Source organism: Amborella trichopoda, chromosome 13 (genome assembly GCF_054954075.1).
Source record: "Amborella trichopoda isolate Santa Cruz 75 chromosome 13, AtrichopodaSantaCruz75HAP2 v2.0, whole genome shotgun sequence".
NCBI classification, from domain to species: domain Eukaryota; kingdom Viridiplantae; phylum Streptophyta; class Magnoliopsida; order Amborellales; family Amborellaceae; genus Amborella; species Amborella trichopoda.
Window position 1 is genome coordinate 46258862 of NC_142348.1, and position 13615 is coordinate 46272476.

Sequence of the window (13615 nt, forward strand, 5' to 3'; positions counted from 1 at the left end):
AGGATGCACTATTTTTAATACTTAGAAAATCATTTATTTTCTTCTTTTTTCTTTATATCCATATTCAACTTTTGTTTTTTGTTTTTTGGGGTAATTATCTATGTTCAACTCTTGATAGAGCAAACTGACACATCATGATTTATGTAGCCAACCCTAAATAGGTGGGGAAGGGATGATCCATACATCTCAAGATTGAGGTGATCAATTAAAAGGTTTTTCAACTTTGGAATACTCTTTTTCTATTGGAATTTTTGTTGTGCGCCTCATTTCAATAGTATAAAGTTGCAATTTTATATAAACTTTTTCATGCATTTTACTTATCCATTAATTCTTAGATGTGCACGATGCACTATTTATGAAGTTCACGAACATATGGATTTTACAAATAAATATATTTTCATTAAGTTAAGATGTGTTTCGTATCTTGAATCCACAAAAAAACTAGGGTAGGCTTAGTGTTCAAGAATCAATGATTTTGATTAGGAATCACCGCCCTGAATTAGGAACGGGCCTTGCAGAACCGGTTCGGGAAAAAAATAGGTATCGGCCCAATCCCCACTAAAACCCCCTTCATATTTTTTCTTCTTCTTATTCTTCTAGTTTATTTAATATGTTTTCTCAGCTCCTCCTAACTACCACCGGTACCCCTAATGTATATTTCGATTTTTTATTTTTAATAATTTTTTGAATCTTTAGATGGACAATCCAAGCCGCCACCAAAGTTGGCAACGGGCCATGCCTTGGCCCTAGTATTTATAGGATTGGTCTTGGCCAAATATAATCTAAAAACATAAATAGAAAAGGAATACAAAATTGTTTTTTGGGCGGAACTAGGCTGGCCCTATCGTAGCATAGGTCAAGCCCTGGCTCTACCCAGCCCTCGGGCTACGGTGGCCCTATCCTAGCTTAGCCCTAAGGTGCATTTTTTAGCCCAAGCCCTTAATTTTAAGGCCCAGTCCATATTTTCATGTAAACTTGGATTCCAGCTCATCTATCATTTGATCGGACAATAATTTCAAAAGTGTTTTATAAATATTTTTGAAAAAAATAAGACTTATGTGCTTTCGCTCTATTAATGAAAGTAACCAAATTTTTTTAAAAAAGAATAAAATAAAAATATATATCTATATATATAAATGGGAAAAGATGAGATTAGCCCACTAGTTCATATGAACATATGAACCCAATGTTCTAGATTGATTCTAAGCCGATTTGATGATCACGGATATCCAATAGTATTTGAATTTTAGTTTTTTTCTATAAATACAAATTAATTAAAATTTTAGGCATGTGTTTATAAAAAATAGGCGAATCTTCGAAAAATATCAAATAAATATTTTACATGAAATAATTTAACCAAAATACCCCCAAAAAATTTCGAGGGGTATTTTGATCATTTTTTTTTATGGATAATTTTTTTAATATTTTTATTAGGTGTGCCCTGATGATAAAAACACACACCTAAAATTTCAAATGATTTGGATATGTAGAAAAATAAATAAAATTTAGCACTACCGGACATTCGTGATCATCAAATCAACCCATATTCAATCTGAACCGTTGGGCTCATATGTTTATATGAGCTAGTTGGCTAATCCCATCTTTTTTCATATATATATATATATATATATATATATGGAAAAGTTTCTATAGAGCCAAGGCTCTAAACAATCAAATTCAAGCCTATCTCAAAATTTTCACTAGAAGTGATTGTTTTGATATCTAAATATCCTCAAATTGATCATCTCAACATCAAGATGCATGGACATGAGAAAAAAATAGGTTTCAAGTTTTGAAAATAGTGTATTTTGTAACGCACTTTTGGACCGTCAATTTCCAAGACTTTCAAGTTTCATAAATCTCTCGATCTACATTATTTTTGAAGCGTTAAACTTTATAAATAAAGATGAAAATATATTTTAAGGCTATCAAAAAGATTTTCAGCATTGAAATCACATTTTTTGATACTATTTGAAGGTAGGCTCTAATTTGATTGTTTAGAGCCTACCTTCAAATAGTGTCGAAAAATGTGATTTCAATGCTGGAAATCTTTTTGATAGCCTTAAAATATATTTTCATCTTTATTTATAAAGTTTAAAGCTTAAAAAATAGTGTAGATCAAACTTGAAAATCTTGAAAATTTACTGTCCAAAAGTGCCTTACAAAATACACTATTTCCAAAACTTGAAATCCTTTTCTCTCATGTCCATGCATCTTGATGTCGAGATGATGAATTTGAAGATATTTGGGCATCAAAACAATCTAGTGAAAATTTTGAGGTAGGCTTGAATTTGATTGTTTAGAGCCTTGGCTCTATATAAACTTTTCAAACACCAAATGATATCGTTAACGTCAGATCGGCTCAGATTAAATCTGAACAGTTAGACTCATATGTTTATATGAGCTTTTGACATAGATATATAGAAAAGTCAAGTCCTACACCTATGTAATTACGTTTTTAGAGATCCATGCCAACTTTAATAGTGATCATTTGGTGTCCTACACATATAGATGGGGGAAGGTCTTTTAGGATCATTACTCTATATATATATATATATATATATAAGAATTTTGAAAAAAAATCCAGCCAAAAGATATCTACGGAAGGATTAGGATCAATGTTAGTAAAATTTCCTACAGCTTCTAGACATAAGACAGCCGTCCATGTAAACGATGCACGCAAGATATCCCTTGTTAGTATCAGACGGCTGAGATGACGTGAATATCTGTAGGAAAATTGACGAGAGTCATTGTATGAAAAGACCCGCCCTTTTCAATTTCAGGCAGTTGATCAACCCACCTGTAAACGTTAATGGCTTTCACCTACATTCCAACTTCTCAAAACCCTAGGTCCATTTAGGCTTTCAGAAACCCTAGATCCAATTTCAGATCTAGAAACTCTGATTCCTCTTCACATTGTGGAGATGCTCTGCGTTGTCCCTGTAAACTCCCTGTGAATTGCTCGGAATCAGCTGCCATGGCGTCTTCTTTTGCCACCACTAGAGCTTAAGAAGACTGACAAACCCTTAGATCCGTTTCTCAGGAAAGGTAATCTAATTTTCGTTGACTATTGAATAATTTGCAGAGTCTCTGGGGAAACAGTTGATTTAGCTACAATGGCGTCGTTTTTATCGACTGTGCGACGTGTCTACCTTACAATTTACAATTGGATGGTTTTTGTGGGCTGGTAAGAGTTTCTTTGTCAATCCAAGTTAGAGTTTTGATCACTTGGTTTTGTATTATGAAGGAAATAAACCAGGAATATGTTCTAGTTTTTTTGTTTAATTCAATTTATTTGCATCTTTTATTTTTTTCTGATTAATATGAAGATAAAATCTTGCTCTCTGTATTATGGAAAAAGTTAATTACAATTGTTTGGAGTATGATTAACTAATTGTGTTATTATATCCAAGATATGATCACAATAAATTTGAACAACTCGAGAGTTTTTTTTCAACCAATTGGCATGATAAGATTATCTATCTCGTGAAATTTCTGTATTTTTTTCCTATTGTGTTTCATTTTTTTATTGTTTGAAGCATTATACTGTGAAAGAGCTGCTTATATGATCTACATTTCACTTTTTAAAATTTTATGTTTTGCGAAAAAGAACCTAAAATTTTAATGATTGCTTGTTTTGTTTTTCTTTTTATGTTTTACTTTTTATGTTTTAATCTTCATCTGTTTCACCATATGCTCTCTTTTTTTTCTTCTAAACAAATTACCTGTTTATTATGGATTTACTGATAACTTGGCTCTCCATATATGCCCTGCTAAAACGTAACCAACAATGTTTGCACATGGATAATTATTATTATTTTTTAAATCAGAATTTTTGTTTTTTTGAGCAGACATGGATAATTATTTATGCAATTGATGTGGATAGCATATCCTGAGATCTTCTGTATATAGTGTTCATTGGGAAGATACTACAAAACGCCTATAGGCGAAAATGAACAGTGATTTCGCCTACCCTCATCACCGTCTAAAGTTCACCGTACGGTCACCATTGTCCAGTAGTATTTCATTTTTCATTTTTTTTCTACCATCGGAATGATTTGAAATTTGGAGCGTGTGTTTATCAAAAATAGGCGAATCTACGAAAATATCAAAAAAATATTTTACATGAAATAAATTGACCAAAATACCCCCAAAAAGTTTCAGGGGCATTTCGATCTATTTGTTTTTTGCGAATTATTATGTTTTATATTTTTCTTAGGTGCGCTTCACTAAGATGTTTTGCGAATTATTATGTTTTATATTTTTCTTAGGTGCGCTTCACTAAGATGTACATACGCTCCAAATTTCAGATCATTCCGATTTGTAGAAAAAAAATGAAAAATGAAACACTACTGGACTATCGTAACAGTGCGTTAAAATTTGGACGATGATGAGGGTAGGAAAAATCACTGTTCATTTTCGCCTATAGGTGTTGGGAAGACTTTTCCTGTTCATTGTGGTGGATGATTCAAATTTTGGTTAATAGAATCAGCTGAATGTAAATGCAAACTTGCGTCTTAGGAATCAGAACCACTGGCTTAGGAACTATCTACTGCATAGATATCCAGATTAGTGTAGATCCGTGATCTCTGCTTGCTACCTCTTATATCTTTCCTTGATTCTTTCATGTGTTTTTTTTACAGGTTTCAGGTTTTGTATCTAGCTTTGAGGACATTGTATGAAACAGATTATACCCATGTGTACCATGCAGTTGAAAAGCCTTTGCAACTAGCTCAGACTGCAGCTGTCTTGGAGGTATGTCAACGCTTGCAGTTTTTGGCAAGGCGACGAAACTAAAGTTTGTGAGAAATTTGAATTTGGATGCCATTTTGGTCATCAAACAGAGAAAAAGTACCATGCTTTGTAGTATAGTGGACATAATTATGGAGTTGGTATGAAATGCCAGAGAGACTTAAACAACTGAGATTGGGGAAATTACGGGCAAAGTGTGGGCCAACTATGTACTAAATCTTTTCCTAATAAGTTTAGCCAGTTTATATTGATGGGATTTTTGTCCAATGTTTTGGTTACTTTTGACCTGATTGTTGATGGAAAATCACCAAACTGGGTGTATTTCATGGAAATCTGATAAGACGTTGATTTCTGGCTGGGATTGGGATTTTTTTTTTTCCTCAGGGCCTGAAGCTGAGCTTTATCATGTTTGGATGCAATTTGATATCCATAATTGTTGCCCTTAGACCAATCTTAAAGTAAGTTCTTACAGTAAAGTTGTGAATTATAGAACTTTTTATCGGAATGACTGGATCCCTCCCATCTCTCTCTCACACACACAATGTTATCATTCTCAAAAAAAAGAGACAGAAGCAGCTGTGTAAGTCATTTTTCAAAAGCTTAGGGAAGTTGCCTTGAATCTTTGTAGAAGGGGAAACATAGCATCCTGCCCCCAATCTCTCATCCTAACACTTTCTCAAACTGCTCAATGTTGTCTCCATAGCTTTCCATATAAGTTTAAGTCTGCTAGGTTCCTTTGCAAAGGAATGGATTCCCTCCCCTCCTCCCCACGGCACTCTAGTTGTTTGTTTATGAGTACGTGCTGCAGGTTTTTTTTTTTTTTTAGCCCAAGATTTTTATCACCAGAGGACTATGCAAGGAAAATTAAAAAAGAGAGAGAGAATGGTCCATTGAATATTAATCACAGCATAAGATTAAGGATGGTTTCTGGCACTTCGGGAAACATTGGGGTGTGTTCTCAATGGGACCATTTTGTTCTTTCTTCAGTACCTCAGAGTAATTGGTACTTTATCATTTTTTAGTCGTTCTAACACTTGTCTACCTGGTATCTTTATTTGGAATTGCTGATTGACAGATTCTGCATGGGCTTGTAGGTAAGGAACTTTCCATATTGTTATTACTATTTTTATATCTTTCATGCAAGTATTAGGTGTCTACTTTGTTGTTGATGAAACTGAAGCACTTTATGTACATGTGAAAAGGTTTGGTGAGATCTCCTGTCACAGCAACATTGCCTCAGATAGGCTCCAGGTTATATGTAACATGGGGCATCCTATGGAGTTTTCCTGAGGTATATTATAAGAATTATCTTCTGTTATTGTCAAATGCTGAGTTAGAAGGTCTTCTCACAGTTTCCTGGGACTTGTTTATTGGCAGACTAGGACGCATGTGCTTGTCAGTTCTCTAGTCATAAGTTGGTCAATTACTGAGGTATGAATTAACTGAAGTTGTTTATTCGGTAACTTGTAATTGTATGCGGTTATCTGTTCAATACTTCAATGAATTTTTTATATCCATTTGTTATCTGTTTGTCTAACTCAATTTTGATATCAGAGTTTGTTTACTGCATGCACTTATTCTTTAAGTTATTTTGATGCTGATAAGTTATTATATACTAAAACAACTAACACTTAAAGCTAGCCAGCAGTTTGGTTGAGTATTTGGGGAGATGTTTACTTTGGGATAAGAAAGAACTTACTATTATATATTAGATCTGGCTATTTCTTTAGGAAAAAGTTTATATAGAGCCGAGGCCCTAAACAATCAAATTTGAGCCCACTTCAAAAATTTCACTAGAAGAGGTTGTTTTAATGTCTAAATATCTTCAAGTTGATCATCTCGACATGAGAAAAAAAATGGATTTCAAGTTTTGGAAATAGTGTATTTTGTAATGCATTTTTGGACTGTTAATTTTCAAGATTTTCACGTTTTCATAGATCTGTCGATCTACACTATTTTTAAAGCTTTAAACTTTATAAATAAATATAAAAATATATTTTAAGTCTATCATAAAGATTTCCAAAATTGAAATCACATTTCTAGACACTATTTGAAGGTAGGCTTTAATTTGATTGTTTACAGCCTAGGCTCTATACAAACTGCACTCATTTTTTAATACTGATAGGATTATAATATGATATGATCAATTAACAAGAAAACACCTATCTTCGCATTTCTCTTCCCTCTTCTATATATCCTCCCAAACCCCCTTAGAGCAATTTGTTATTAGAAGTTATCATATACGAACATTTTGTTCTTCCTAGTTTGACTTCTAGTCTTCTATTAATAATTTTTTTTTTTTACATTTCTACTAGGTTGAATACACTAACAAGCCATTCTTTATTTTTATTAGTTATGCATTTTGACACATTGTTTCTTAAATTGCTGTTGTATCATATATGATGCTCACACTATTGCTTTTATCTAACAATGTGCATATAATATTTATTTTGGGATTTTTTCTTTTTATTAATCCTCCATATAATACATATTCATAAATGATGAATTTGTCTGCAGATTATTCGCTATTCCTTCTTTGGCTTAAAGGAGGCACTGGGGTTTGCGCCTTCCTGGCTTTTATGGCTTCGGTAGATCATCTCCACCCAATTTATGTACTAAAGGGCCATGTATCTACATTACTCAGCTCACCTTTTTAGTATTGTTTGCTTACAGGTACAGTACATTTTTCATCTTCTATCCAACTGGTATCACCAGCGAGGTTGGCCTTATATATATAGCTCTGCCCTATATCAAGGTATGAATGGAGAATGTCATGCATGTTTGAGATTTTCTATTTCCATTATCTCTATTTCTGAATATGCTGCTCTTGATCTTTAGCCAAAAGTCTGAGAAAGGTATAGCTTATCTAACCACAGCTTATTATGCTATAGAGTACTTACCAGCTGCAATAAAAGCTAACACCCAGCAAGATAATGTTAGCTGTATTTGTATAGTGGACACCTATAGTGTATGTATGTAAATATGAAACATATGCATATATGTATCTTTGTGTGTATGTTTGTATGTGCACTTACGTGGTTGTATATGTATGTATTGTATGCCTGTGTATGTATGTATGCATGAATGCATCCATAATGAAAGTAGCATTAGATCTAGAAATTTCTTTTTCAAGATGGGAGCTTACAGAAGACCGTTTCCAAAAGATACCTGAAAAATGGAGGTCTTGACTATAATACTAAATATTTTTTACTACGTAATATAATCACCTTTGACATTAAGAACAAATTGATGCTAGAAGCATTACTTCCCCACATCCTATGCTTCTTCTCAATTTTTATGTCAAAGCCTGATTATCCATTTACTAAAGAACAATGCATTAGAGTGCCTTTCCTATCAATTTAAGTTATTAACCATGTTGGGGTGTTTGCAGGCATCTGACAAGTACTGTATCAGGATGCCCAACAAATGGAACTATGCTTTTGACTATTTCTATGCTGCTATTGTGGCATTGGGAATCTATTTTCCAGGCATGAAATTTACCTCACTTTTTTTACAGTTCTAGTCATAGTTGTACTCCCTTTCTATGGTATTTATATTTCTGAAATAGGTTTCTGATTCCAATCAAACTTTGTGGTCTTGCAGGAGGCCTGCACATGTATCTGTACATGATTGGGCAGAGGAAAAAGGCTCTATCGAAGTCTGGTAAGAAGGATTGAAAAGAATTTAAGCTCTTGGAATGCCCAGGGTGTTACCTTATCACTATCCAATTGCAATATTCTTGTATCTGAAACTTCTTTGTTTAGTTCACATTGGTGTTAGTAACGATCCGGATGTAATTTATATAATTTATATAGGTAGAAAGTTTGCTCTGATCATGCTGTCTGTAGTTTCTTTTCTGAAAGTTTGAAAATCGAAATGGTTGTAGGATATTTAATTGTATGATTCATGGGTGCATTATTTCTTGTATGTAGTTTGTAATTCCCTCTAAGATGATTCACATTTGGGTAAATAGGTAGTATCACATGCAACTTTATTGATTTCTGCCTTCAACAATAAGAATATTGAAGCTTGAATTGAAGAATGTAGGAAACTAATAGGGGTGGGGGGGGGGTTGTGATGCTATTATGCAACTCTTTCGATGTATATGTAAAGGTAACCTACTCGTAGTCCCCATATCATTTTCTTTCATTCTAAAAAAGAATCATCATAACCACTTTGAAAAAAAAAAAGGACCATCATAACCTGTTCTTTGTCAGATGTAGTGGAAATCTATGCCGAATTATGGTTGAAGATCAGTATTTGCTATGAAAACATTAGGTTATTTTGTTCATTATTTTAATCGTATCTCAGGTTGTTCTACCTTGTATTTCTTAATTTTCTTCCTTGAGAAAAGGTAATGAACTTATAAATATTGCGGTAAACACAATTCCTGTTTTACTGCTTTCCTTTTTGGATATTCTTTCTTAAAGTTTTCCCTCTTCTTTTTCAATTTTGCCAAGATTCTTTGACGAGTATCATGAGACAAATAACCATCAGAGCAATTACCATGACGAGAGATTGTTCAAGAAATAAATTGTTGCTATACTAACAAGGTCGCACTTCTCATCAGTCATACAACAAACATTCAAACAATGCCGTATGCTTTGGTCTGTTAAGCATGTAAATTCCACCACATACGGGCAAATGCTTGCAAAGATTGAAGCAGTTTTCACTAATGTTTCAAAATAGGTTGTCTTAGTTGGGAATAGCTCAAGTCGGACCAGTATGCGAGGCTGGTGATTGTGGGTTGAAAAGCTTCAGAATTGTTCTAGTCACCTAGTTTTTTAGTATTTTAAAAATTGTTTTTTTTTTTTTTAAAAATGTAGCCTAGTTTTACCCAGGATTGAAGTTAGACCAGGTGATCAAAATCAGACTCCTAGCGGGTTTGTGAAACACAGGTTTTCACTGTTAAAGCATGAGGGAGACCTCTGTATAATGGAAAGCTAAACTATAATCCAATAGAGCATGGAAACTATAGACCATTTGGGTTCACCAGCATCCAATGAAATAATGGATGGTGACGGAGAGTGGGACTCATGAGAACAAGTTATGGCCCGATTGGTGGATCCCGCATTCTCTCCGTTACTATCTGTTTTATTGGGGCATGGTACGATGCTTTTCCATAATCCATGTCATAGTATACTTTCCCCAGAGTATTTGCTAGGCCATAAGAATATTTGCTGAGAACAAAACCGGGGGAGTAATCCAAGCCAATGATTAGATAAATGTAAAGGGATCCTCCATGAAAGCATGATAAAGATACTGCATAAAGTTACATAAAAGTTTAGCATAAAAGTTGATTAATGGGACTAGATGCTATATATCATGAGTAAGACTTCAAGTACCCCTACCCAATCTCCGAAACGGGCGGTGTAGGTCATGAGTTGTTCTTCCTAATAAGAAAAGCAAGCGGCTATGAAAGTGGGCTACAACTCATCACCAACTATCTCTGGATAAAAAATGGATGGTAGATGTTGGATCACAGTACTGTATTCCATACTCATATCAAGTATGGGATATTTTCCCTGAATTCATCTGTGTCTTGCCATTTAGCACTTCCCTTTCACCAGTCAAGCAAAAGGCGAGTGACAAATTCAACTGAGGTTAACGAAAGAAGAAGAAATGAAGAAAGCACGGTAAGCCCATGATTGTAGAAGAATATGCATGCCCATGTCTTGCATGGCCTTTATTTACACATTTTCTTTGTCTTTCTTAATCAGTGATAATGCGGTTTAGGAGAATCGGCGAAACATGAATCCACCAGCAATATGTTAAACATGAATCCACCAGCACTATGTTAATGAGTAATGAAGAAACATGAAGCCACTAACATTAGGGATTTCTGTCCCAAGAAGCTATCCCTAAGATCAATGTTCTCAAAGTTGCCCGACTAGGTCAGCGAATCGGCAGGACTGAATCAGTTTCAGGAAGGAGCCCCCCCTCTCCCCCAACCAAAAAAAAAAAAACAAAAGACCAAAAAAACCAAAAAATCTCCTCTTTTATATTTTCCCCATTTTTTGGGTTTTCTAGCATTTCCCTAGGTATTTTAGTAAATCACAACCCATAAGCCCTTTTTTTTTTTTTACTTTTTTTTTTCTAATTTTGATCATCAATTGCATAGATGATCCACTCCACCTATTTGTTACTTTAAAGACTATTTAACTTTTAACTCGGATCTTTAAACAAATTGATCTAGTCAACCTATCTATGGTACAAGAACAAAATTGAAACATGCATTATATCATCAAGTTATGGAAAGGTGTATGGCACTCAAAGGAGACATCCACCGTCAGTTTCGATTAGAATTTTTCATTTCATTGTAGACTATTTGGAGTGGGAACCGCTAGGACATTCATGCCCGTACAGTAAATCTGGGACAGTCCATTGGCAGAACAAATAGAAGATGTAGCCTGCAACTACCATATGTCACAGTCCATAGACACTGGCCATGGAAACATTCCGATTCCGTCTGGTTCCCATTCTTTTAATACATTTTTTAGCCCTCGGCCAAGTATGTCAAACTTGACTTGTGGTTGGGTCTCGAGCAAGTCCCGAGTCCGTGGGTTAAACCACTGCATCAACCCTATAGATGATGCCTTGAGTGGGAACATGGTTCCAATTGCCGTGTGGTCCAGGGAATCCCTCATTTGTGAAATTAAGAATCCTAAATACTAAGATCCCACGTAAGATACCGTGTATATAGTTGGGAAAACTCGAATAGATGAATACAAATATAAAGCTAGCACAAGAACAAACAAAAAACAAAACATAAAAGCACACGATTTATCTAGTTCGCCCTGTAGATTCACGGACTCGGCAAGTAGAAATCTACTATTACAATAAAGATTATAGTTTTGGGTTCAACGGATATACATCTCTCTAAACGTTGGCAAAAGCCTTGCCAATCTTCCCTCCTAAATCCGCTCTCCCGACCAAGTACACCATCAATCAACCTAATCTTTCCCATCGCTATATCACTATTGTAAAGAGAACCTCAAGATACACAATGGGAATACCGCCTCTCTCTAGAAGGTCCTATCTCTCTCTCTCTTGGAGAACTATCTCCATCTTGGAGATCCCTTTTTATGACCCTCAAATCATATGTTTTTTGACTCATTTTTTATAAAAATCACTTCATTCTTGCCCCCCCCCCCCCTCCCCCGGCTCAAGATCTTTAGTCTCCACCCGGACCCGATGAAAAACATTGGTGTGTGCTCTTGGAGTAATAGGTTTGGCTTTGAACCTACGTGCCCCCGAAAAAACATAGCAATAGTGATTTTCACTATCACCAAACCTCTAATTATTGTGGCTCACGTACCCATATAACTATTAGATATCATCAAAGCACAAGAACATGGACATTTCTAGTTACTTTTGTGGTATAACGTTTGTTAATTACTTCCATAAGAGCATATAAAAAGTTCAATTGGGCAATACCTGGGTCCATGAAAAATAGTTCAGAATTACATGTTTTTATATGTGGTCAGCATGAAGGAAAAAGGCTTTGGCGGAGTATCCCAAGAAAGATAAAACAAATAAGAAAAAAAGTGAATGCGTAGATGCTTTGTCTTTAAACTCCATTTTATCCCCAAAATAGATAGCTATTTATGGTTTGATAATTGATTTGAATGCAGTGATTGAAATGCAGTAAAGCTTTCTGCCTCACAAACAATGGTGCGGAGTTTTAACGAGAATTCCATTTTGATTATTGTACCGTTTCTTTTTAAAATTCTTTTATTATTATTTTTCTTTTTTCATACCGAGAAGAATTTCTTTTTATTACCATTGATGCAATATCTGAAGTTTATATGTTCTGGTAACTGTTTTTCTTTAAGTTTTCAGTTGATTCCACTCAATTTTCTTCATGTTTTACCTTTAGTTCTAGATTAGCACTTTTTACGTTGTAATGGGTTTTAATAGAAATTTCCACAGGTGTAGCCTTTTATTCTAAACATTTTGGCAATTTGCAATAATATTTTTGTAAAAAGAAATGGTAGATCAGGATTCATGTAACTGATCTCAAATAATTGAAAAAAGACTCTGATGATGATGATTACTTTTGTAAAAGGAAATCCCGAGTTTGTAATCTTGTATTTGGAAGTCTTATACAAGCAAGACCAAGGAACGCATGACCTAAGGGAAAATATTTGAACGCCTTTTATCTTTAAACTTTTAAGATTAGGGTAAGTATCCATACGATTTTTTATTCTTGGTACAAAGAGATTACAATCATCTTTGGTTGTTAGATGTAAAATTGGATGTCTTAAGTTGTACCACGACATGGCTCAAAGTGAAAAAAAAAAATTTCCAAGCTTTCCGACACATCCAACCATTGAATTTTACATCTGAAAGTTAGAAAGTGTTGCAACCAAAGTAACCGTACTATAATATACAATCCTTGATTTTAAGGATAATCATTTTAATTTATTCTTAAAACTAATAAACCAAATGTAAAGATTGTTATAGGTAAAAATGGCCTCAAAACTAGAATACTTGAGAAAGTATTTGTCATGTTTTTAGGAAATATTATTGATGATTTCTAAAAAGTAAAATCTGATCGAAATACATATGAATAGAATAATATTAAAGGCATCAGTTCTGGTAAATTTGCCTTTCATGTTATTTTTAGTCAAATTGAAACAAATTATGGAAAAGAAAAAACAAATGAGAGAGAGAAGAGAGCAAAAAAAAAAAACAAATTATAGAGAGAGAGAGCATTGGCCACGTGTTTGGGGATTTGGAAATAGATGTGTAATATCCAAGCGCGCGTTACGAATCTCCCATAAAGACTGGTTCTTACACTGAAATGACCAAAATACCCTGATCAGGATTTACCCAAATTTCTCAAGCGAAGACATGGATA

The 13615-nt window shown here is 34.3% G+C and overlaps 1 protein-coding gene and 1 long non-coding RNA gene across 2 annotated transcripts; both read left to right on the forward strand.

The window, feature by feature from the left end:
• Nucleotides 1–2761: 2761 nt before the first annotated feature.
• On the forward strand, nucleotides 2762–8679 carry PAS2 (Protein-tyrosine phosphatase-like, PTPLA). The gene is made up of 9 exons (XM_011628131.3): nucleotides 2762–3187; nucleotides 4644–4755; nucleotides 5828–5846; nucleotides 5955–6043; nucleotides 6130–6183; nucleotides 7270–7340; nucleotides 7426–7507; nucleotides 8144–8240; nucleotides 8356–8679. Exons 1-9 carry the CDS (start codon nucleotides 3117–3119, stop codon nucleotides 8427–8429), a joined length of 669 nt encoding a protein of 222 aa, XP_011626433.1. The 5' UTR covers nucleotides 2762–3116; the 3' UTR covers nucleotides 8430–8679.
• LOC148779268 (uncharacterized) lies at nucleotides 4102–4342 on the forward strand. The gene is made up of 2 exons (XR_016046795.1): nucleotides 4102–4219; nucleotides 4272–4342. It is a non-coding gene; the product is annotated as an uncharacterized LOC148779268 (long non-coding RNA).
• Nucleotides 8680–13615: the final 4936 nt, after the last annotated feature.